The sequence below is a fragment of the Anticarsia gemmatalis genome, chromosome 4, assembly GCF_050436995.1.
Source record: "Anticarsia gemmatalis isolate Benzon Research Colony breed Stoneville strain chromosome 4, ilAntGemm2 primary, whole genome shotgun sequence".
NCBI lineage: Eukaryota > Metazoa > Arthropoda > Insecta > Lepidoptera > Erebidae > Anticarsia > Anticarsia gemmatalis.
The window spans coordinates 4,588,814-4,616,343 of record NC_134748.1 but is presented as its reverse complement, the minus strand read 5'-3'; the positions used below and the strand labels follow the sequence as shown (position 1 = coordinate 4,616,343).

The 27,530-nt window shown below is 33.4% G+C and overlaps 1 protein-coding gene across 1 annotated transcript; it reads left to right on the top strand.

The window, feature by feature from the left end:
• Nucleotides 1–23,106: 23,106 nt before the first annotated feature.
• On the top strand, nucleotides 23,107–25,018 carry LOC142987829 (dynein light chain Tctex-type protein 2B-like). Its single transcript, XM_076136767.1, has 3 exons — nucleotides 23,107–23,278; nucleotides 24,335–24,481; nucleotides 24,782–25,018. The coding sequence occupies exons 1-3, from the start codon at nucleotides 23,126–23,128 to the stop codon at nucleotides 25,016–25,018; spliced, it is 537 nt and encodes a 178-aa protein (XP_075992882.1). The 5' UTR covers nucleotides 23,107–23,125.
• Nucleotides 25,019–27,530: the final 2,512 nt, after the last annotated feature.

Genomic DNA, 27,530 nt, shown 5'->3' with positions numbered 1-27,530 from the left:
TTTGTCTGAGGGAACCTACTGTCTGCACGGGTCACTACATAGAGGTACGAAGTGGGAGAGAAGGTTATGAAACTGGCCTAAAATAGTATAATTTTCACCAGAAATTACTTACTATACTCAATTAAGAGGATTTCTTAGTTTAAATTAAAAGTTTAGGTAAGTACAGGAATGGTTGACCAAGACTTTTTTTTTGAAGTAAACTATTCTATTCCCAAAGCAACAGGAGATCAGAAAGGATTGTTTTGTAACTAGAATATGTTTAACGTAATAAAATAATTTGATTACTTTAAAACACTTGATAAGAGCTTTGATTTCTGTGGTTTATTATTGTTTAATCGTTTATTTGTGTACCTTATCTTAAATTTCATGAATAAGATTATTTAAGGTAATCATTTTTGTAACAAAGTGATCAGCGTTATAATACCTCAACAAAACTTTTATAGTTACTCTTACATTAAAAACAAAAGCCTTATTCATAGCCTCTAATAAAACTTTATTCACAAAAAGGCCGATGTTTTGATAAAAATAATAAAATAAAATTATACCTATCCTCTCGTTTCTACGATCCGGTGCTCAGATTAATATTTTAAGCGCGTACCTTGATTCGGCGCGCGCCTACAAAGGGAGGCGAACCTAAGAAATATTAAACGTCTATAAATCCGGAACATTTTGAATAGTTACCGAGAAAAATGTTTTTGCTACGTTTGTTGGAAAATTAGGTATTCTTTGGTATTTACGGAAACCAAATTAGATGTCGCGCGGCTCTAGAAATTTAACTTGTTTAAAAAGTCCCTATTTAAGTTTTTCTTCTGGCTTACTTTGCTACAATATACATGCTCATGTCGTTTTTCATTGACATGCTGAGTCTCAAAATTAAATTTCATATTGATTTCGCTTAACCGCTACTCATACCAAGCGGTTAACTTTAGTTACAATAAAACAATAATATTTTAAAACTTTATTGTTATTAACTATTATTATATTTAACGCGGAATTAAATTAGCCTATAAAATTGTGTTCTACGGAAGTAGAATTTCAATTTGATTACACGAACGAAGGAAACAAAACTACATTTGTTTGGAAGCCAACGCCTCCAGCGACTGGTGTTCCGAGAATCAACTAAAGATATTGTAATGTATTTCCAATAAGGAAAATGCTCGTAAATTGTATTTTTTAAGCGTATACAAGACAATGTCGATTTTCATAGCTACTATATACTATAGTATTACAACTTAGTATAGAGCCGCGTGTGGAAAGTTCGCATGTAAAAAAAAATTGAATAAAGAATAACAGTGACACGTAGGCCTTATTCAGCTGCCTGTGGCCTGTGTGATATAGCCAGTTTATTTTAGAACCGCACCTAATTCTTATTTATAATCTAGATATACCGTGCATGCTAAGACTCTTCACTAACTTGCCAGACTATATAGTTACTATATATATTATGTACCTACGTATTTTCCCAGGAGAAGTTATTGCTGTTACGTCCGGGACTACATTTTGTTTCACAAAGACAAAGAATATGAAATTCCATTTCTTTTACATTGTTGCACGAGTAAATACCTGTATCATGAGAATAAAGAATAAATTTAATATTAATATGACTTCGGATGAATATGAAAAAATGTGCCGCAACGTTTTTTACAGATTTTCTGGTAATATTCTGTGGTGTAGTATTGGCGCTTATACTGACAAAGGCTTACATTTTATTTACGTACTTATATTTGTGTATCACTCAAATATTATACGCTGTGCGTTAATATTGCAAAGTTTTCAAAACAAACTATCAACGTCTATAAAAAGTACGCACTTTAGTTGTATGTTTTCGTATTTTTCCTATAAATCCGGTAAAAGCCCACAAAACCGGAAGCAATAACTAAAACCAGCTACAGATCTGTAAATCTCATCTCATTTACTGCAAAACATGTCTCTATCGGTGAAAGAATCGTTACAAAAAACTCCAAGTGGAGCAATACAGCGTATTTGGGGCCATTGATACTGAATGTGCAGTAATCTGCGGGACCGGATACAAACCTAATACGCGCCGTAAATCAGCCGGATATCGCGGATGTAACAAAAGTTATGGTGGCACCATAAATTGAGTGTATTGAGTGTTACAGCCTGACCCATATCTGAGATCTGATGTGGTGGATACGGGAGCAAGATCGTTCCGCTTTACGGTGTAAGGATTTTGCGAGGTTTTGTTTTACTCGCCAGTCACTTTTTTATACGATTCCTGATAGCTTCTGTATCAATTGTTTTAAAAATAAATGTTGGTGAATATTATCCTGTGTAGTCTTGTCTCATTTACGCTTCAAGTAATTCATAATCAATTTCAAAGCGAAGTAGTTAAATATTGTTGTTCAAGTAATCTATCTCATAATAAAGAGTTGATTTATAGATAGACATTTTCCTCCTCTTGTTATTTAATTATAAGTTCCAAAGAATAGACAAAACAGATTAATTAAACACTTAAACTCAAGAAAGCACAGAAGCCATGTTTCTAAGAACTCCAACCAACAGATTAAGTGATCTACATAATGACTAATATTACATTCAACATTTTTATGAGAAAATATTCCGAGAATTCGTAAAGTAAGATTAAAAGCAATGAAACAAACCCGACTTTTTGCCGGCGGGTATCAACCGACATAACACGTGTAAGCGAAGTAATATATAAATACAGAAATGTACGTAAACCATGTTAATGAAAAGGCGGCGAGATGAAATGAAGAGTCGAATACGTTATTCTGTCAAACTTGTATTATAATATGGAGCAACTCAATCATATAAATGCTAGATACATCATATCCATGTCGACTATTAGAAAAAGCGATTATGTAGTTTTGAATATTTATACTAGTAAGGGTCACACATCATTGGAAAATCCTGGCGTAAGTCGATAAAACGAAGCAAACAAAATATGCTTTTTCGATCTTAAGAAAAATCCAATTTAAGTTACAAGATAGTTTTTGTTATAATTTCTTACAGAGGTTTCTTACTTTTTTATATAATTATGTGGCAAAATTATAACATAGATGTAATTACACCTACTTCCTCAACACGTAAATGTAAGCCCAAAATAATAACACAATCACTTTCCTACCTATCGCCTCACAAGAAAAGATTATTTAATATTTTCCCCCGACGCGAAAAATTTGCTATTCATTGCCTACCGTTATATTATTTAAGGCAAACAGGGTCAGAGGCGTCATGTAGAAAAAGAAAAGATATCTTTACGCTCGGAATATTCGGGTTGTTGAACCTTAAGAACGATTCGCATGAGGTGGAACAATTTGACTTGTATCGGAGTCACGGAATTGTGACAACGTCCTTGTTCAATAGCTCGATTCTCTACAACTATCGTCTACTGACAACCGGCCTGTCATCGTGAAAATCTAATCAGCGCCTCTGACGGGTGTTGTAGGAACTATTTTGGCAGTACATTCTAAATGTCAAACTTTCGATACTTGACAGTACCGACTGTACAGAATCGCGCTACAGTTTTCGTAGTTATTAAGCTTATAAAGTTTAAATGATGTTGTCTGTTGAACGTTTCATGTAATATTGTTATAATTAAGCCAGTGTCAGTTCATTTGATATTCGCTAGCGGAAAGCTTGTATGATTATAGTTTCGTATTTTATTGACGTGATGTGTTTGGGATGTTGTTATAACTTTAAACTGTATAGCTTGTGTTAATAGTTATGCTATTCCTAGCAAAAAATATTGTCGTTTGGTTATCTTATTTTAGAAACACTGCCCTGTGAGAGAAAAGCATGAAGGTATGTTTGTATGTATACTTAATACATATTTGGTGTATTTTCTACTAAGAGTATACCAAACGAGAACTGATTTTCAGTTTACCATATTTTGGTATAAAAAAACTATGGTATAATGTACAAGTGGTAATATTAATTAAAAACCTTCAAAATCTAAATAATAAAATATTCGCTTTGCGTCAGAGTTTTCGATTCTATTAGACAAAGAATATATGAAACGGATATCTGTTCAAACTTTAGCTGTTTTTGTATGTAAAGAACGCAGCGATACAGGGAATTCTAATGTGGGGCTTACTGCTAAGCTTTATTTATTTTAGCTCTAGTTTTTTGCCTGCTTTTTATTCTGTAAATGTATTAAAAGGTTTAATACCTGTTATGCTGAAACAAAATATATAAATAGTTGGAGCTGACCTATTTTGGAGTGTTGTCATTAATAATATATCAGCGAAAATATGTCTTTCACGTTTCAATAGGTTCATAGCTATACCGCCTTTTGTGAAATTTGGTATAGTTCTTGACCATACCTCACCGGGTTTTGGTCAGTAAGCTCAATTCGGTAGAAGGCTACATAAAATATGTATTCTAATAGGGAAAGTAAAAAACTGGTCTACATTTTCAAAAATAATAATCACAAAGGCCAATTTATAGGTAAAACAAATACAAAAATATATCACGAGCTGTAACTGATTAACATTTTTGTAATAAGCCTTACAAATGTAACATAATCAAGTTATTTAACAGACTAGGAATAATTAATTCCTCTCTTGTTCCGATTTAGGTAACAAACATTTCGTAGTTTGAATTTCAGAAGCACGAAACATTTTCAACATCGCTCATTGCTACTGAAAGCTGGAACAGTAATTGTGAAAATATACGACTACGAATAAACCGCTTTAAGTTTAATTGGTTTTACATTTTAGTTATTTGTTCAACGTTTTTGTTATTTATTTAACTGCTGAAATAATTAGTTGGTGAATTATTTATAACAGACCAATGAACAGGAATTCTCTTTAATAACTAGTTAAAAGCAAACTATTGTTTGCCTCTTTGTTAAGACATTTAAAAATAAGATGACAGGAAAAATGGTTTATTTAAAAAAATGTACGTGCGATCTCTGAATCTCATCTGCACACTTAAAACTTTTTGGTATGGGCAACTTTTTAGTAAGAATGTTTGCCGAACTATAATCTTGTCCGATCCGTGATTGGAACCCATGAATCCTACTTCTGTAGAAGTTGCGTTTATTGTTTCTGCGTCTCAAAGGTAGTCAAAAACTTATTCAATATGAAAGCCTTTAAGTTTTTACTATACGAACGAAACAGCTGATTAATATAGTATTGAAAATTTGTAGCAGCTAATTGGTAATATTTTTGATGCAACAAAATTGATATTTGCCCGATCACTTCAGTAAATCCAATACAAAAATATTTGTCAGAATTCATAATTCACTGACTAACAATATAAACTACATGAATAATTACGCTTTGTCAATTTGTTAGCGTTTCATCATTTACAATGTTTGTTTGTAGTATAATAATAACACGAAGTAATTGAAATGTTTGCGAGAATTCTACTTCCTATTAATTATAAATGCGAAAGTTTGTTTGGAGAAATGTATGAATGTTTCTATTTCATTCTAATAACAATGGCAGGATAAATTTAAATCGGATATTTACAACTTCGGCCAGTGAGATAGCCGAGTGGTATAAGCATCCAAAAATAATTAACACAATTTTTAACGGCAAAAGAAAACATGCCCAAGATTTCTGTAACATACTCCTTGAAGTAAAGGCAGCAACATCCTAACCCGCACTTAGACAGCATAGCGGTAGACTCAAGTAGACCCTTGCCTAGCAATGGGACAGTATTGGGCTACACTTATTCATAAGATTATAGACTGGATGAGTAGTTAAGAGAAATAATGTATACTCCTGGTGATCACTCCACACGGACGCAGTCATGAACAGAAGCTAGTATATAAGTAAAGGAAGGCTCTGTATTGTCTAACGGAAGCTTAGGAAATGCTTGCTACGGCTTATTTACAATTGTACCTGTCATGGCTGCCATGTTGAGAACTTAAGATCTTACTTAGGTAACAAGACATACATAAGTCTTCCTTGAATGATAGCGAATGGCGGTATATAAGTATCAAATGTACAAAGAAGGGTAATGGCGCTTATCTCATTACAGTTCACGATAAATTTTGTTGCAGAATTGATTCCAACATGGTACAAATATTTGTGTGACTGAAAATATGGTTTTCGGGTCTGGTTGATTCTTCTACCCTAAGATGTATACGCAACACAATATTTCTTATTCGGATTAGTGCGATAGTCGCCATGCCAAAAATGAGATTTTGAGAATTACCTAAATAAGAATTTGAAGGTAACACTTTTTACCCGTCGCTTCGAGCGATAGATTGGATTTGATCGATGTAATGTCTTTAGAATCGAAGTTAGTATTTTATGTGAAAATTGAGATAGGTTAAGAACTATATGTATCTCAAGCAGATATTTCACAACAATGAATATCGATTTAAAGAAAAATCAACATTTTAGTTTATATTGAAGATAGATATTTTTACTTAGAAAAGCATACTATGGATATTAAGTGCAAGGCTTAAAGTAAAATCGTGTAAGATACCAAAATACATCGTAAAATGTACACAGCTAGGCTTTTAAGGTAATCCTTTTTGAGGCTTTTAGTTTTCTATGTAACGTGCTCAACAGCGTGTTAACGAATACTATCTAAAGATGTTTTAAATTTATAATGTTTTGTTTGACAGACTTTATTAGATAAATGATTGCTTTTATTCATAGATAGTAGGGACGAATCCTTGAGTCTTTGTTTGTCATTTCAGTAGCGCGATTCTCTACAACTATATACTGTCGATAACCGGCTAGCTATTGATAAATGTTGTATGAAAATCGGATCAGCGCCCCTAGTGGCTGTATGAACTATTTTTGCATATCTAATATTATAAAGCTGTAATATTATATATTATCTATACTAATATTATAAAGCTGAAGAGTTTGTTTGTTTGTTTGTTTGAACGCGCTAATCTCAAGAACTACTGGTCCGATTTGAAAAATTCTTTTAGTGTTAGATAGTCCATTTATCGAGGAAGGTTATAGGCTATATATCATCACGCTACTACTAATAGGAGCAGAGTACGGGTGAAAAATGTTACAAAAACGGGGACAATTTTGACCCATTCTCTCTTATGTGACGCAAGCGAAGTTGCGCGGGTCAGCTAGTTTATTATATATTTCAAACTCGATAGTGCCGACTGCAGAGAATCGCACCACAGTTGACCTGTAGGTATGTCTATCAAGTTGTTTATCATGCTCAATTCTATATAGGTAAAGTGAATATTCGTGGTATGTATTAAGTAACTGCTACAGGTGGATACAACAATGTTAAAAACTTGTTGAAGATTTGGTTATAAAAGTCTAAACACGAGCAAAAAGACGGTAAAAGAATATTTGGTACAACTGTGTGACAAGAAAAAGGAGATATACTAGTATTATTATACACCTATAAATAAAACACATTTCTAATGGTGCATTTGAAATTCTCGTTATAAAAATATCTACCGTTTAATTCACAACAAAAAACCATATATCACATTCACACTCTCACAATCAATTTATGGAGCAACAATGTCACTAAGCCATACAATTAAAAGTTCCCTACATACAGTCCCGCCCACGCAATACACGATATACGTCAGAGCCGACACAGTAACTTACTTGTACAGCCTTTATATGTAAAGGACATCAAAATACGGATTGTTTTCCTAAAGGTTAAAGGTTAGATACTTCGATGTCACATACATAACGTTTATTTGTTTTGCTTTATGTATTCTTGTCGAGTATCTTTGAAGAGTGTTATACGTAATTCAAAGATATTTGCTTTCCAAAAGTAGCTTTTTTCTAAATGGAGTATATGGACGCTTATTAAATCAATCCGTTAGAAATATAATTTGGACCAAATGTACGATTTCCTATCAGTTATCAAAAACTAAGCAATCGATAAAAACTGAACCATACCTAGTGTATTCCGCTAGAACTATCTTCTTCAAGTAATTTTAAATGTCAAACGCTACTTGATAATATCGTCTGTAGAAAACTGTGCTACAGATCGACAACGAGATTCAATTTTCATAATATCTAAGTAGGCATATCTCCCCACAATCTACACGTTTGTCTCGCCTTAGCAAGATAGCAAAAAAATACATTTATACCTCACTAACTACCCCAAGCAAAAACTCATATCATTGCTATCTAAAATTCTGGATACAAAAGATCAGTAGAAGAAACAGCTTCATGTTTATTGATATGAACTTCTACGGTCATGAGCAACATAACAGCGAGTTAGAGCAACAGTGTATTTAATCCGAGCTACAATTACATACCAAGTACTAGGCACCTGAAACCACGTGTTTACTGTAATTACTGTAGCCGGAATACTCAACAATTATGTTATGCAACGTTACTATATAAGGCTGTTCGTAGTATCTGATCTCGTAAATGAAATAAGAGGAATTATGTTTAATTATTACATGATAATACTTTACGATCTTGTAGTTATACTGTTAAAAAATAATTGAACAGTTTTTTCCGTGTTTGATCATTCCTTGGTTAAACATAGTCATTTGGAACAGTGTCATCTTATTGGATGTTGATTTTTGTTTAAAAAAATAACTACACTTTGAGCTAAAACGACAAAAAGTAATGTAATGTAGCGTCCGGAAGGACAATTTAAGATAGATGTCCTGAATGTCGAATTTAAAAAGCGTTTTAGTTGCAACGCTATGAGCACGAAACTGTAGGAATACTTATTACGAAACGATACCTATTGTCAGGCAATCCGATGGTGTACTACCAGTGATATACATCGAATACATTTCATAGAATCATAGAATAGGGAACAAACTACTTGTAACTTTCTTGTCCTTAATAAAACCGTAAAACCTATGTGTCTGATCCCTTAACTTGATCGTCATCCCTATTATCAGAGGATGCAAGGCTTAATTAATGAACAGCATGGCTTACTCGCTAATTAAATTGCTAGCAAATAGCCGGGCATTATACGTACTGCCGGACACAGTAATTATAATTATAGAGGTTGTTTGCGACGGGTGCTGTATCATATAAACTAGGTATTATCTGAGCAGACGCTGTATTAAGTACTAATTAGTTTATGCTAAGACATTGTTGATAGTTATGGAAACTTTAGAATTTCATGTACTTAAAGAATTGACGGTCTGTTATTGCTTACATCTAAAAATAAATTAAATTAAAACAATAGTGTCGTATTTTAAGGCACGAGGCTCCTTCTGGAATGACAGCGGGGATATGTTTAGTTCATCATAGTGGAATTTAGGGTTTGGGATATGCGGATCATAGGGAATAGTGAACCTTCAAAAACTGTCTAAAAGACTCATGCATGCAAAATTTCCTTACGATGTTATTCCTTCCTCGTTGGAGCAAGTGAGTTTCAATTATTTCTTACGCATTGTATTCTTTAGTGCGATTCTGGTATGTATTTATGTAGAGGTACCATACCTCTACATAAATACATACCCTTGACCAATTACGGCTATGTCAGACAAGCCACTTTATGTACCTACATACAAAATGGGCATCGCAAACCAGTCAGCTCGACATTTTAACTCTGTCATAGTAAATCAATCAATCGCGACAGTCCGATTTGTTTGATTGATTGATACGAAGCAACTTTTGTAGGGAATATGCATAGATACCAGATAGTGTTGTAATCACAACGATTGATGTGTGGATTGAAGATATTATCAATGAACCGGTATTTTGCTGTCTGTTTTGATGTAGTGGTGTGACGTAGGGCATTTTTAGGACTGGTTATTGGTAGATGAAATATTGATAAATACGTGTTTTTAGAAAGTCAATATAAACATTTCAAAGTGTTAACTTACATATGCAATTTGGTAACATATAAACACTTAAATTGGTTGACTATATTAGTATTATTATTATCCAAATGTAAATAATATAAACTATCATATGTTACTCAACATTGCTGTACATTTGTCATTAAAAAAGCTACGGAACGGACGCGGATGCAAAGAAACGAATGCCAAAGAACTTCACAGCTCACAACATCGAAAATTCACTTACACAACTTATACTTTCTGTAAATCTGAAACTAGTTCGAATGAAACATATTATGTAACGGTTGTAAGTCGTTTTTAAAAAGTTGTATTTTGTAAGCACGTAGCGTGTTTTTTTCGCGTTCAAAAACTGCAATTCACTGGAGGTGATGTTTTATAATTGTTGGTTGGAATTCTGTAACGGACAACTTTTGGCGTTAACGAATTTTCACCGCGCGGGTGAGTTTTTGTCACGACACTCTCTTTGTCGCGGTGAGTCTGCCTCCAACAGTTATCTGGTGGTTATTTGAAAAACTGTCGCATAGAACCTTTATAACGATTTTTTCAATACCGCTCTAACCAGATTTGATGCAGTGATTTACGTTTTACGTGAGTTATAGAAGGTTTTTGTTATATTTTGATGTAGAGGGAAATAAAGCTTTTAGGATCTATATTCTTGCTTATATTAGAAGCGGAATTATTTACGAAAATAACCAACCCTGCCTAACACAAACTGAAATTTTATTTCTTAAGAAACTGTAAGATTTACATCTAGCTTAATATTACTACGCACGAAACTATGTTATAGCTATGCGCTATGTGACTTCATTATAGGCATTACGAATTCTAAAAGTAGTAAACCGTTACATAAGTAAACGTACAACAGCACACTTTAACAATCACCACCTTAGCTAACAAGGAAAAATGTTTACAAATACCTTCCATTACGAGCGGGCAGGAACCGAAACAATTCTTTGATTAACTGCACTCCACACAGACAAAGAAGGAAAAAAGAAAAACTGTGGCGAATGAAACCCAATTACCGTATATTACCGATGTAGTAATATCCTGTTAGCTACCTTGCTACAGTTATAGTGGTTGTATGTTAGGAATATGGGCGATTTGGGCAAATTTGGTGCGCTGGCTGCGTGATAAACTGTGACCCAAATAAGAGAGCGCTCCTGTTGATATATGGGATTGTTCTTTTGATGATTACATCGTTATTATTGTGTGTTTCGTTGAAATATAATAATGTAACATACTTACATAGGAACTTTATAACGGTGGGTAATTTTCAAGTGCTGTGATACTAAAATTTTGTCTACGAAATTATAATGTGAGACTGTCTTAAAATTTTAATTGATGTTTCTAAGTTTGCTAGACACGTTTCTTAGAATAATATGACAAATAACCTAAATGTAAAAGTTTGCCAGCCTTCGATCGTCTTGATACTTGAGTCTCCTATGTTTACGTATTAGCAAACTTCATAGTTAATTATCCTAAGAGTTCCTTCACTATTCCATCATCATTTACCATAATACCTGAAGCTTTACATTATAAAAGGGAGAATAATCACAAAGATATGTGTATCTTTGTGATTATTCTCCCTTTTATAATGTAAAGCAGTGGAACTAATTACGGAGTAGACGGAGTGGTCACAGGGCTGCCATCCAATCTAAAAACTAACGGATCTTGAGCTGTCTGCCCCGTGCTCCTCCGCGTCTTATAGCTTAGGTGGTTTGCTTCATTTACGTCTTCGAATACACCCTTCAATAAAAAATAATTCGCTTTCTTTTTTTGACTTTAATATGCAATTTAATGACAACTTTAAGATACATCCTAAAGGTTTTTTTAACGTAAACATTAATTCACATTTCGCATTATTTCTTAAAAATATGAGGAGTTATCGGTTCACTACTACAATCATTTTCTCTTAGTATTCGGCAACCTAAAATGCTTTTTGCTTTTGCTGTGTTGTTGAGCTTTGCAGTACTTCAATCACATTTCACAAGCAAGCCATATGGCACTGTTATAGTATCCGAAGTCATTCGTGTGCTTTTATATAGCCTTAATATATTTTCACACAAAGGTGTGTACAGTTTATCCGTAAGTATATTTCCTACACATTAAACACTCATGTGGCGTCAAATTGTATTACTACAAAGAATTTGTCACAGCATCAGCCGTGACGTACGAATTATTTACCGAGCCGAGGTAATTACGTAAACAGCCGAGTTTGCACGAACAACCGCCATTTTGTTATGTAAATTACGTTTATGACGTTAGAAGAACGAATGCGTTTAATAATTACAGTGTTGAATACACAATATTAATGTAACAATTTTTAACTTTTAAACTTTCGTATAATTATTGTCTATATACTTCACTTTGCAGCAGCTTCTTTCGTGTTGTACGTAGTTTTATAAAATCTGTAATTTTGCTTTTCTTCTGGATTTGATTAACTACACTGCCGAAATTGGTTGAACCGTTTTTAACGTGAAAGACTGACATTGAAACAAACCATCATATTTATTATTTATGTATAGGTTACCTAATTTCGTATTTCACCGTACGTGGGTTTCATATGCGATTTACATTTAAAGGTAAGTAATAATATATGATTAAAATACTATCGTCATAATTGTTCCAAAGTAAAAAGTAAAATGTAATATTAAATTGTTGTTCATACAAAAACATTTCAGTTCGAATTCAAACTCAACATGTAACAATACTGAGAGCCTTGTTTGGTTTGCAAATCCTTTATTTTGCGTTCGCGTTGATGACGTGAGTACGTAAGAAATAATTCATGTACTGTTTCCGGATTCTGTGTTCGGCAGGAAACTACAGGGATATTCTGACCTAAATGAAACTAGAAATTCGGGGAATAGCAGAAAATGTAACGGAAAAGTGAAATATTTTTGATGAAGCTCGCCTTGTTTACCTACTGTTGAATATGTTTTATATTCACTGCGGTAAAGAAGTATGATGTTGAAATAAAATAATAATTTATACGGTAGAATATTACGGGAAAAATGTTGTATTTTGATATATAGTAGCAGGAAATGTTATATGTTCATACAATATATTTTACAGCGTGCATTAAAATGAAAATTGCATTTTAAATTTACTTTGCTTTTTAGATTACAAAACAATTAATGTTACAATTTTGCGTTCATATTTCTAACAAAACAAATAGTTTTTTTTAATTGCCCTTTATTCGGAGTACCAGATATAGAAGGATAGAGGAAAGACCTTTGCTCACTGAGACATATAAAGGGCTGATAAAACAGTCTATTTAAGTCATAAATGAGTCCTAAAATCGCCCCCTAAAAAAATCTCTGCTAACCGAAAAAAAAACTACTTTACAAAAGCATGTATTCAAAAGTTGTACAAGGAGCAAACCATAAGCCACGTCTCATAGACAATATAGAATATAGAGCTAGGGTGGGTGCACTGTTAACTTGTCTGTAAAGCGCTCAGTAACACTGCGATGTACTGGTTTACCGGCTATGTACCGCAAATATGATTTAAAATTGACCAAACCTTGGTTTATTTCGAAATGGTGGTTTATTTACTGCGGTTTTCCCGTGGAAAATATATTTTTCAGAGACTTAAAACAGGTGTGTACTATAATCTGATGTGCAACATTATAAAGATGCTGTAGAACTTCCAACTTAATGATGTTGCATACAATTTACCAAAATAAAAAAGGAAAAAATAAAATATAAAATTTGATCCGGGGTGATTAAAAGCCGCATAGAATTACTTCGATGGCACTGTATCTTTAAATATGTATTATTCAATGTACCATCATAATATTAACTGACAAGTTGATAACAATCACAAGGTACAATTTACGTGAACAACCGCAAATAGTTACAAACTAAACAAGCAAAACGAACCGCCAATATCAACAACCTTTCACCCGTAAATCCTTAACTTTACGATGAACTGTGAAAATAAATAATAATGACAAACATCCACAAAACGAGCTACGAATCTAATCGTCATTTATTATTGCCAACCCACCATCCGTAGTCTGACTGAGAGCTCTGAGTTACTACCCCCTGAGGGATGAAATCTACTCCGTTACTTATATTTTATTCAACCTTTCCTCAGGTATGAATGTTCATTAGTCCGAAAATAAATTTGCTACTCTCTCTTTTCATGTTCAGTGACCTTTCTGCTCCGTTTAAGAGTTAAGTTTAAAAGGTTATTTATAAATGGTTTCTGGTCAACGGTTTTGTTGTCATCTTAAAGAGTTTTGTGGTTGTGGTAGTCGTCAATGACAAGTTTGAATCCTTTTTGCATTACTAAGAGCAAAGAACAATACGGACTTTTCCGTTCATCAGTGAAAATGTTTAATCTACCTAATATCGATAAAAACATTTATTTCTGGAAACTTAATAAAAGAATAGCATTTGAACCATTTTGTATGTTTTCGCGGATTGAATAACATTCTTTATCTCCATCTATGTATATATATCTGTATTTGAATGATACAATACACATTACTCCCACTTTAAACAACATTATAAATCTGTTATCTAAAGTGGGCGTACATAGTTTTCTTTTCAGTGTAGGTGGAGAAACAATTTATCCATAATATACATAGAACATGGGGGAGGAATTGGTAGGGTAATATCAAACCCGTATATTGTCCTATTCATACAGATCGTATGAGTACTAAGTCTTTAATCTCTCTACGCGGATGCAATGCGACTGGCTTTTATCAAGAGTTATGATTGCGTGAAAATGAGAAAATTAGCGTTTATTTTGCTTAAACTACTGCACTATTCGTGGTAATATTACACGTAAGTGTATGTGGGATTAGTCTTAGTTTAGTGTACATAAATTAAAGAGCAAAGCTGCGTATTTCCATTTGCCCGTATATTCGTAAATATAATTAAATGTCTCGAATAAAAACGAACTCATAAAATAATGTGATACAGTGTCATTAGGAAGAACACAGTAATATACTAAGAGCTAGATCACAGAAGATCATAAGCAACATACTGCCATCCGATTAGCGACTACAAAATCATCAAAATAATTGTGTATTCATCGTCATCATTTTCAATTTAAAAACTCATTGGAGATATACCTACGAAGTAGAGATCGTAAATCCCCTCAGGGCTAATTGAAGTAAAAGGAAAATGTAAACATACGTTTTACTCTAACCATCATTTCCTAGAAATATTTGAAAACCCACCCGAGATTGTGCTACGGTAAACACATAGGGTAAACCAAATGTTAGCAAATGTACTTCTTACTAGGTATCCATACTCCATACAGTGATGTATGTTTGTTTGAACGGGGTAATCTAAAAACTACATATTAACAAGCTTGCAAATTAAAAAATACGTTGAATTTCAATAAAAGTCACTTCACTAGCAAACTTCAACTAGCCGACCCAGCAGATACTCTACAGTCCGCTTGTGCGTTCACATTAGTGAAAGTGCATAAAAATACGTTTAGTAGTTTTTGAGTTTACCGCCAACAAATGTACAGACGCCACTCTCCAACTGACAGACATATAAAACACTTAATTCTGTAATATGAATTTTGCGACTATAACATATTTCGAGCCTCTAGGAGGTTATGATACTAGTTGTATGTAAAGCCAGGTGAAATCGCGAGTTAGTACATAAATCCTGTACAATTAGAAACATAGCGGAGTTACGTAGAAATGGTAAACACCAGTTTATCCGTTACTAAACTCGCTTGTATAAGCTCCATGCTGATGGAAGCTTTGCGAACTATTGTTACTTTATTAGTCCGTAGGTGAATGAACTGACGTAATACCGTGCTGTGGAGTGGAATATTGAAATTGTATTCTAAAATAATAACTGAATTGGTATTGTATTGTAGTTTTTATGGTTGATAGTAAAATGAAACGAATAAGGGTACAATTAATAACAAAAATGTCATATTTAACGAGGTGTTAAATGGATTGGTACTTGCATTTAATTATTAAACAAAAAAAGTGTAGTTGGGAAGTCTACGTTTTTAATCATTGTTATGAACAGACTTGTTTTTTTGTAAAAACCTGCATTTTGTTATAAGTGAATTTATGTTCGACATCCTTTTCGGAAACCTCACACTCGCTCATTTATGTATTTTTGAGCAACAATTTCCCATCTGTAATATTTTAGTGCATATTTTATAAATTTTCGGTGATGTCTTACAAAAAAACTTCTGACAAACTTCTACAAAAAGCTCAATATGCTTAGTACTCGTAAAGGTCGGTCCGGTATGACAAGATGCATGTATGTGAATGAAGCAAAGAAAGTTTGTGAGAATCGTACCAAGCGGCGTTCTTAGGTCTCTGACTACCCCTAAGGGAAGCAGACGTGATTTTATGTATGTATTTTTATAATTTTGTTTCAAAAGACAAAAAAGAACCCAAACCAAACGTCTAAAACACAAACCGTTTGTTCAAATTCTTCTATATATAAACTCCTGAAAATAAAACTAAATTACAACGTACGGGGGTTCAACCGTAGTACTACAGTTGAATGCACCCCTGCAGGGCGGGTGCAGTCGTTAGCCGTGAACTTGTGACGTCATCACTTGCATGCAACCTCCATGCAACCCTAGACTCTTACTTAATCTTTGTTCACGTTTATCTTTCGTGTTTTGTAATTTTAAACGGGTATATGCAAAGTAGTTTTATTTTAATATTTATATTATGTTGTGATGTTAGATAGTGAGAGATTGTGGTGATATGAAGGAATTGTTTTACTAGCAATGAAAAATTAAGATATCCAAAACGTTCTGTTTCAGTCTAAATAAGTAGTTATCAGACACGTTATATTTTTGGAGACTGCTAAACTAACTTAATGTTTTCAATTTAGGAGATAGTTTTATTAGTGGAATAAGAGTTGTTTTAGTTTTGGATATAATTGAAATTTGTACGATTTTTATTTGTTTACTTTTTAAAATCAGTATTTTAGTTATTCTAATTGTATTCTATTCTGTATTTACAATAGCTTCAAGTCTTGTTGAAAATCACGTTTTCTAAATTGTTCAACATGTTATACGTTTAAATTACCTTTTACATAGCTCTGTTTTCCCTAAACTTCATTAGAAGTAAAACTTGATAGGATTTTGATTATTATTAGTATTTAAAGCGTTGAGCACGTGTACTTTTAGGCTCACCTGTTACGTTACGTGGATCATATTGAAAGCATTCATCATAATTTTCATTAGATTAACAGTTAAAATATTTATATTGTAAACGTTTGGCAATCAAATTATACTATAATGTAACTTTAATTTCTCCAGAAAGTGATAGTATTGGTTTATAAATATTCATATAACGAGATCTGCAGTCACTTTGCCCGACCCGAAATGCACACCTGAAGCCCCATGATATAAAAGTATGGCCTATACCATGTCTCAGATCACTATGCCATGGCTTAGGTAGAACTAAAATGTTATCCGTAATATATATTTCTTCTTATTCCCCATGCATAACTTGGACATTAACAAAGTCAAAACAAGTATTCCGTTAACAAGTTAATCTGCAAATACCTGAACAAAATACAAAAAGCACCCGTTTACTCAGTCAGTACAAATTTACCGAGAGTAACAAACTGCACGGTGCACTGTGCAGAAACTCTGCATTTTATTTCAGACGCAGGTAGATAATAAGTTAAGTCATGAGCACTTATTTGGATGGATAGCAGTTGTTTTAACTTGTAGTGTAATTTCAACGAAATTGCAAGGAGCTGGCGAAGACGGGTTTAACTTTGGTTACGTTGACTCCTTGGAACCAATGTTGGTGTTGGCGCTTGCTAATGTTGGTTTACTTTGGACCAACTGCATTGGAATATTGATGTGATTGTGTGTTGATTAGTTCAGTTGAATTTCAATGGAGTATTCTTACTCTTGTTCAAGGGGAACAATCATTTAGAGTACTTGTTAGTCTTATATGCTTTGTGAGTACACAATTAGATAACAGCTTTACAATTTTGTACCATTTGTATTTGGTATAATCATACAATAACCGCTTTGACATAAAACACGAGAACAATGTCAATGATATAATATAATAGTGGCATTTACTCTCATTAGCTATTGTTCAATGAAAAAAAAAATACGGCGATAAACATTAACAATTAGGTACTATACACAGTTTTCCCTACCAACGTCTTCTCAGCACCATTATCAAACTGTAGTCCAAAGAAACTGCTAATAGCCCATAGTACGCACTAAGTAATTCCTAAGTGCAGTGTGTAGATCTGCCGGCTAATTACTGATAGCTCACCGACAGGTCCCTGAACGACTGCATCCTCAGCTTTTACGAGCCACACGCCGACGTAATGGCGTAATATGGACGGTAAACGACGTTTTAGTTGCAATACGGTAATATTAGGTCGGGGAAAAAGTCTTTTCGCATTATAGTATGTATGGACTTGTACATACAGGCTTTTAAGCTTACAAGTTTAGTGTATATGACAAAAATAGATGTCTGTTTAAAATACTTTGTACTTACAAAGTAAATAATATTTTGTAGAATATTTTGAACTTGAACTTGAACTTAAATAGAGGAGTTAAGAGAATACCCAGTGTTATGTCAACAGCAAACACAGTTTGTTTCTTGGTTGTCATCCTCAGAAATACAGAAACTGTGTTTTTTATATAATTCTATTCTACATTAAGTTTTAATTTATTCCAGGTCAATCCTGTTCTAATACAATCTAGGACCAAAATAGTCATCAAGATAAAGCTCAAACCTCATAAAGTAATAGGTGCTTAAATCTATAAATGAAAAGTTGGTAATATTGAACAAATATGATAAACCAATATTGGTTCAAACATTGGGCATGAGGGAGCATACATTAAGCTGTATATGCCTTTTGATAAATTTTATATGGAAATTGTATCTTCGAGCGTAATTTACAAGAATATGGAATCGCTTTGTAAGAATATTTCAAACTTGACGAATGGAAATTCAAAAGACAAATGAACACAACTTTTTGTGAAATATTAATACAACTTTTGAAAGGCTGTATTGCCTTCAAATATATTGTTTTGTTTTTCAGTAAACAATAATTTATATTTACAACTTATTTCAGTAACGAAATTGATCTGTATTCATTAATGCTAAGTGCCATATTTATGTATAAAGATAACAACAAATCATTATTGTCATAAAATTAGAGCCTACTCGCTTATTCGGTATTAAGTAATGACTATTAAGTAAATTGAATATTACATATTTCTGATATAATCATATTTGAATAATAATATGAATTCTGTAAAATGAAGAATAGGTTGCGTAAGTGATCTATTTTTAACACTACGAAATGTGTATTGTACATTCATTTTTATTATTTTTATCATGTTTCGTTACCATATTTTGGGTTAATTAATAATTATATTATATTTTAAAGCACGCTTGACAACTATCTAACTTAAGATCTTAATAGCAGCATATTAATAAAAGATCTCGTAATGTTTAGGTGCGTGTAACGAAATTGTTACTGATACAATTTCTTCCAAAAATCGAAAACAAGGACAGTATCACATAAACAGTTGTTTAATCAAAGCCTAACCAAAATTGGGAAGTGTATAAACATAAATGATTATTTTTATTACAGCGGCGAGGGTAAGCACATTACGGGAAGGCCGGAAACATAAGCAGTTATTACGCGGGATTTGGACGATCATGGGCGACAACGACCGCTCACGACAGTTCGCTTGTGTTGGTAACACTTCCCTTGTGACGTCATCATAGGTTCGTTGTTTAAATAATTTGTGTTTTTAGCTGTTTTGAGGGTGGTAGCAGTGGATACAATTTTAAATAAGCTTTTGTTTATGTTAATCATGCAAACGTGTAGAACAGTAATATGTGAGCATTTTAATGCATCATTTTTATTAATTACAAGCTCATACTTGTGACTCTACTCTCAATAAAACTGCTAAATGCTGCTTTCCCCCATCCAGACCCTTAAGGATTGATAAAAAAGCCTATTTTAACTTTCGTGTCTTCAACTATCTTCCTACCCTAACTTAATCGGAATCTGTTCACCAGTTTAGTTTTAAGCGTGGCAGACTGAGATACAAATTTATTTACATCCACTTCTAACATCTTTTATCTTCTTTAAACCTCAAGAAAATGATACTTCTTCAATGAATAGATCTTGATACTACTTCAATGTTTTTAAAGTTCAACGACCTCTAACAAATTAAGCATAATAGCTACAATTAATATAGAGCAGTAATGTAAACAAAGTCTTTAACAAGGGTTCTATTTACTAAATTTCTGGAATTAGGCACTTCGTTATTTCCTTGTCGTATTTAAGAGTTTTAAGACTGTAAATTAGTCGTAATTGTCTATTTTTGAAGCTGTCTCTGCTCAGTAATTTGATCTCGAGATTCGTAAATGTTTATGAGTAAACTAATTATAAAATTTGCTTGTATTTTTTTATAATTAAATTAATCGTTTTTTTTCCGCATCAGTGGTTGCCAATAAATAAAACATATGAGCTTTTTATAATGGTTAACCGAACTTCTTTCCTTGGAGATTCCGGTGTATATTTATACTAAATAACTTTACAATCAACCATTTACCTTTTATAATTATCGACAATCAAACGCCGCATTACAATATCCATCCATCTCTATGGTGGTCTTATCGCATAAACTAAAATAACTCAGCATTTAAAATCAACAATACAAAAATGTTTATTTCAAGCTCAATCCATCACCCATAGAATCAAATCAACCGTGAAAGACGTTCTCCGTTTACATAACACTGCAACTATAGTTGAACATAGCATTGAACATTGAACACGAGCTCAATGCACTTAGTTCACTGGCCCTCGGTCCAAAGCACCCTTACATCAGACCGCTCTCTGCATAGAAATCTGCTTTGTGTTATAAAAATGTACCTTTGTGTATCTAGTTTAATGGAAGGAATACCTTTGAAGTAAATTATATTGTGTGCTGAATTTGTGGTACAATGCTGGATGCTTTGTGATTTTAGTTCTGTATGTTGTGGAGTTTTATTAAGGCTTAAATATTTAGTTGTAAAGAATTCCTGAAAAATATGTTCTATGGAGTATTTTTTTAAATTTACTGTAACTACTGCCATAAAGCGATTTTTTTTAATTCATCGCAGTTAAGGCAATCAGCTTAAAATTAGAAAGGTCAGGTCTCAGATCCTGTGACTGACTAACGATTTTAAAATTTTTAACATTTCTGTGCAACGTGTCTTAAGCGCGATTGAAAATTAAAGTTTACCATACTACTCTGACTAAGTGTCAAGTCATATTGCATTTGGATTCTCTTTATAGTCAATGACGTTAATTAAATCTTATCGTATTAAATATGCCTTTTAATAACAAACGATGATTCATCTATGTATCTGAAATCTTCCTTTGGTTGTGTGCATTCAAACCTCTACGACAAATAGAAGAATGAATTATACTTCGAAACGTAACTTCGTATTGCACGATTCGTGATAGCACTACTTCTACTATCAACATGAAAACACACTCACATATACTATCCGCGAGCCATCTATCATCGAGTCGCGTCTTCTAATTCGAGCGCAAAAAGGCTTCGGGGTAAAGTCCCTCAATCCCACTATCGGTCAAATCTCAGTCCCACCCCGTACCACTTGGAGGAGGTGAACAAACGTTTAACTGACCTATAAGGGAGCACGATAGTTGACGTAGGAGACCACTATCGCCTGCATCAACGATGTACTGAATGCAACCCGCATTTCAATGCTTTATACTGTATTTTTCTGATGGAAGGTCGATGCTCGGGTTATTATTCATTCTGTTTGAAGAACGACGAATATTTTAAACGGTTTGCCTTTACTACTTATATTCTATGTTCTGTCGCTCATTTAGTATTTGGTTGTATTGAGCATTTCCTATTGAAGTAATATAAAGTTTGATGCATTTTGTACAAATCGCACTGGTGAGTGTATTGTGTTGTTTTTTCTCTGACTGGCACTACTCACGTAAATTCTACTGCCGCTAAACATGTATTTATAATACCATTACCTATGCTGTATTATTTTTTTTGAGTTTATTACACGTATAAATAAAATATAATAAAACATTTCAAGAGGGTATAAAAACTACGCAAAAGCTCGAAATAGTCATAATAACACGTGTATATCTCGTTAAAATCCCACAAAAATATAAGTAAAATATCTTCCAACAAAACCATTTCAGGTAACAAGCTTGCTATGTTTGTATGTGGCGCAACAAAAACCGACGACGGAATACAAAGAGGCACACATTCCAAAAAAGAGGTCGCTACGTACAGCTTTTACCCGAAAAACCTCTTTGTCAACGCGTGAAGAGGAATTTTTCACAACGTGTGTTTTTACCTACGCAACAGGGCACCTATGAATTTGTCAGTTTTATTTTTATACGATTTTTACAGCAACATTTGTTTCTGCTACGTTCGTTTTCCGATATGTTTTTCGCTTTTATGTACTCGTGTTCAAAGGTAGATACATATTTGTAGAGGTTGTACGTGAATTAACGAGGCTTTGCTCACTCATTCATGAGCTACTCGAATATAGGAACTTGACAAACTGTTGCAATTCAAATACATATTTTCTTAATACTATACAAGTCCTTCTAAGTTTTTGATCTCAGTTCTCGAGATCACCAATCGGAAGTTTTCTTTGTATAGATCATGAAGTTTATCTATTCTTTATTCAATGAGAACAATATAAACTGGTTATGCAAGATGATAGGTGAACTTAAATTCAATTTAAGCGTGGTGTTGCGTGCCCGTTAATGTTATCGATACACAGTAACTTAATATAAAACTATAATTGGCAATGCACTGAACGTCACCATAACTACTTACGTCAATTCTCTTACGTAATACGTGAATGGATAAGAATTTCATTATCGTGTGCAATTGCATTAAGTCTGCAGACTCGGGATTTCTTTTTAATAAAACCGTCGCGGGTTAAGATACTGTTTGTTGGTGTACTAGCGAATACACTTTGAAAGATAGGTTTTAACGTACCTATGACTATAGTGATGTAAGATGTACGAGAGCGATGAAACAGTTTACCTCCCACGCATATACAGGAAAATTTAATAACAACTAAATTTTATCGTACATTGTAAAAAAGAGTGGTGTTTAATACTACTACCTTTATATGGTCTTAGCAGTTACCTTAAATGTGCTCAAATTATATCATAGTTTTTTAAATTCACTGATCAATTGTATTCTACTCCACTTGGTAAAAACCTCCATGCATGCTTTCAAAGAAACTTTTTGCCAGGCTCTTTATTCTTTTTGAAAAAAAAAATCAACAGAAGTCTGCTGTCAATCTAGACTCATATCGAACATTGTATTTTTATTATACCAATTGAAATCAAATAATCTTATTAAACAAAAACATAAATCATGGATGAGGAGAAAGGAAGAAGTAAAATTTCGATGGTGGACCTGAAGAGTCGTTCTCATACGAAGTCGAATGAGAACAAATCTCTCATGGCGGTTAAATCAGCTAGCAGCAGGATGAAGATGCGAAGACCTTCCTACGGGTATTCTGGAGTGCCTGGTATTAGACCCGTTGAGAGAACTTCACAGGTAAATAAATATCATTGGACAACTCAGTCACGGTCATTTGATTCCAAACTAAGCAGAGCTTGTACTATGGTAACCAAATAACTGATAAAAATAAGGACATAGTATTAAAATTACTGGTACTGAGGTAACCGCATTTCTAATGTAACTATGTTGATAGTACGTCTTTTACATTTTACAAGAAAATGGTGATATTGTAATGTAGTTTAAATCTTACGATGTAATCGAACACTCTAATCACTCTATAAAAAAAAACATATTGGACAGCATTCCTATCAGTAAAGTATAATAATTTGAAGATAAGTAAAACATTGTGAAGAAACTTAGATATTATTATGTTACTTATAATTATGTTCTTACGAAAGCTTAGGATTAGTCGACCTAAAACACACTCAAGAACCTCAAGAAGAAGAGAAAACCTCAAGCTCGAGATTTAAAGACAGTGTAGCTAAAAGTTGAGATTAATATCATGGTAGAGATTTTGTCACAATATCAGCTTTTTCATCGAAATCAAAATCTATTTTTCTTTGTCTTATGTTTATACGACCAGTATAAAAACAAGTCATATTAGTAGAATACTATGACTATAAGATATTTATTTGTCGTAAACTTTTAGGTCACCAAGTTTCTTGATAAAAGCCTACGTTAGCGGTAAAACAAAACTTTTACCTCTTGTTTTTTATGTTATCGAAATATTCTTTCTTGAAAGCGAAAACAATGGAAGTATCGTGTAAGAACTTTATAGAAGACTTGCGATAAGATTTTCTGGTTTGATATTGAAAAAAATCCCTGTACTTATTATCTCGTCAGAGTATTATGTGACTAAATTGGGATGTAGTTAATTGTATGTCAACAATTTAATATAAAAAGAGGAATTATACTATAATATTTTTACTGTAAATGCGGGACGAAAAACTTCCATAGATGATATTATATTTATCTTATTGGGTTTGATTTAAAGTGCCTTACACTTTATACAACGATAAAAAAAACTTTTTCTCGTATTTGTTATGAAGAAGAATATTAAAATCATTCTCAATAATGACAATATATTTGCAGCTAGGAATGGAATTCAAACGACCGCCTCTGGTTTTTCTGAACACTTATCAACTGGAACCGCACGTAAAATTCCACGTGCCGAAAGTGACGTATGCCGTTGACGACCTCCTCGACGAATTGTTCACAGGACATAAGTATAACGCACAGGTAAACTTGTCTATGGTTAAAATTATCCATTAAAAATCCATTCTAACAGTCTTGTCACTTGCCATTGCCCAGAAAACCTGTTCTTAGAATAATTCTTAAATAGGTTATAACTTAAATTTGACAAAATTCTATAGAAACCAGGAAAATGAGTTTAGTGGTAGATAGAAATAAACGAAAGCCTTGTTCCTATGAAAGAACAAATGCTGTCAAAATTTCGACAGCGTTAATATACCTATGTGCAATTGTATGCTCGTCTGTTTAAGACCATGTCAGTCAATCAACAAGTTAACCTGTTTTCAGGAATCTCCTGCATTGGCGATTCGCATAGCAGGTGAACTAATGCGAACGGTGAAGAATATGAACTTCAATCGATATAGAATCATCACCATAGTGGCCTTAGCACAGAAACGAGCTCAGAGCTACAACAACGCCATCACATTCCTATGGGACCATGAGAGAGACAACTATGTTGACATACATAGAGAACTCACTACAGCATTCATTCAAGTAACTGTGTTCGGAATATACCTGGATTAATATTTTTGGCTATATTCAAACCAAAAACTACTTAATTGAAACTTTAAGATTCCTATGCCATGAATAGAACAATAATTGATTCGATTCATCAAGAACTTGAAATTGCATAGGAAATGAAGTAATACGTCATGGCCCATTTATACACGTGCGTATTGAAGAATCTAAGCTTATATTTTGGTAAGGAAGTGTATCAAATTAAGGTCTTTGTTTATTTACGTTTCTAATTAATAAATAAAATTTTGCGTGGAATGGGATTCTACATAGTGATGGATCAGAATGTAATATCCTCGTTCTAAGAGGAGTGTGTTATTTAAATATTATTTCTTATATTATTTAGTTAGTATCACGGTGCTCAAACATTTGATATTTGATTGTTAATCTTTGTTTATATTCAATTTGTTATATTAGCACCATCATGTGAAACAAATAATATTGCACGAACTGATCACGTCTTTAATTTTGCCTTGTATTATTCAGTCGATTTGAATGTATTACCATTGGGAATACGTTAGTCGCTTGCGGCATTTATTGCGTGGATACGTTAAACCTTTGAACAAATGCTCTAGATATCGCTTTGACACAATCAGGCTGAATAAACTGGAGATTACCTTACGCCCCCGTGTGGAAATGCCGTCGTGGAGCGTAGGCGATGATCGTAAAACGCTGCCTTTTCAAATAGCTTTTTTTTTATTTTATGTAGTTGAAAAGGCTATGTCGGCGAAAAAACGACTACTTTGCTAAGCTTATAGTTTTGAAGTTTCAAACGTCTGTTAAAGAAATTGTGGGCAATAAAATGAGTTATAAACGTTAAAAGTAGGACAAAAAAGTAAGGTTTCGCTTTGGATTCTTTAAGTTTGCGAACGTCACAGAATCTCGGTGGGTAGACCATTTGAAGATAGAATAAATTCAAGTAAAAACCTACTTCAACAATTCTGTTAAAAAGTTTTAAAAAGTTTAACCCCAAACAAATTTTTTTTTTTTGATAAATAGAAAATGCAATAAAAACAAAACATAGATCAATATTAATTAAAAGTTAAGCTCGTACGTCATAATTAATTGGTACGCGTTGTAATTGAAGTCGCCACTAACTATGTTAGTGATGTACAAACCACAATATGTACTAACTAGTATGTTTATATTGCGAGTAGATTTACCACAATTACTGTTGGTATCCCACCAACCTCGAGCACCGTGGTAAAATTTTTGACATTCGTTTGAAGAGCTCTAAAGACTGACGATCGTGGCGCAGGTGGAAAAGTATTTGTGTGATTCGCATACTGCTATTTTGAGTCTGGCCCTACTTTCTGTCCGTTGTTTGTGTCATTAAAACTCCGTAATGATCAAGATTAGTACTTGTTCGGAAGATATCTTCGAAAAAGTTTGAGTCTTCAATTCAAGAATAAAAGCCTGAAGTAGTGATTTTTTCAGAAATCCCGATCTATTTGACAGAATATTGTTGTCTAGGTCCAACCAAGTGGTAAAGTGACAACAATTGCTCTTGACACCAAGGACACTTGTCGTAATTTCGTATTCAAAGTACTGCTCGACAAACTATTGAGTCGCAATCAATCAACTTAATTCTATCGTGAGATCCATCACTTACCAATTTCGCTGTTCTCATCCCATAACCATTGAAGTGAAGAAGTAGGTTGGAAACGCGTAGGAGCGTCTGTCAACGACGGAGTTATCGTGACCTTTTGTGCTTCGGCATCGAGTACTTATTCAAACGCGTTTAATATTAAATTAGGTATTGAATATATTGATGGCTTGCTCCTGAAATTGTAGGGAAGGAGTGTTGATTTGAAGAATGTTTTGTATGCTTCGTGAATACGATGTTTGATATACATTGACATTTCACGTGATGTATTCTCTTTAGGTAGATATTTTGCATTGAACGTGTGGGCTGACGATTGATAAATATTTCGTATGTTTATTGAATTCTTATTTGGTGATATAACAATATATTTGTTTTGTATATGCTGTGGGTAGAAAATAATAGAACAATAAATGAACTGAATATAAATACGGACTTTAAAAAAAAAGAGCACAATTATTCGCTACGATGTTTAAAAACTCTTTCAAAAAAATACTTTACTATAATTTAGTACTAGTACTGTAGTTCTACAGGAACATACTCCAGTGAAGGACAACCGCTTGTTATCTGGACGTAGTTCCTTATTAACCGTTACGAGAAGAGATGGAGTGATTTATGTGTAACGAGGCTGCAACTTTGTCTCACTAAGGATGTCTATCGAGACATGTCTGCCCCTTACTAACAAACTGCATTTTATCCTCGTATTTTTTCCTATATTTTGTCAGTACAATAAGTGAAATCAGTACAATGTTTCTCTTTTTATCTTGCAAGTATATAAAAACAAAACAAAATGTGACTAATCCAGCGTATGTATACACAAAAATCCGAAGATTTACATAACATAGGGTGGGAATAAACATTCGTACTCGGATGGTAATTCAGTAGCACATAGTAAATGGAAGACTTAGTGAGTACCGA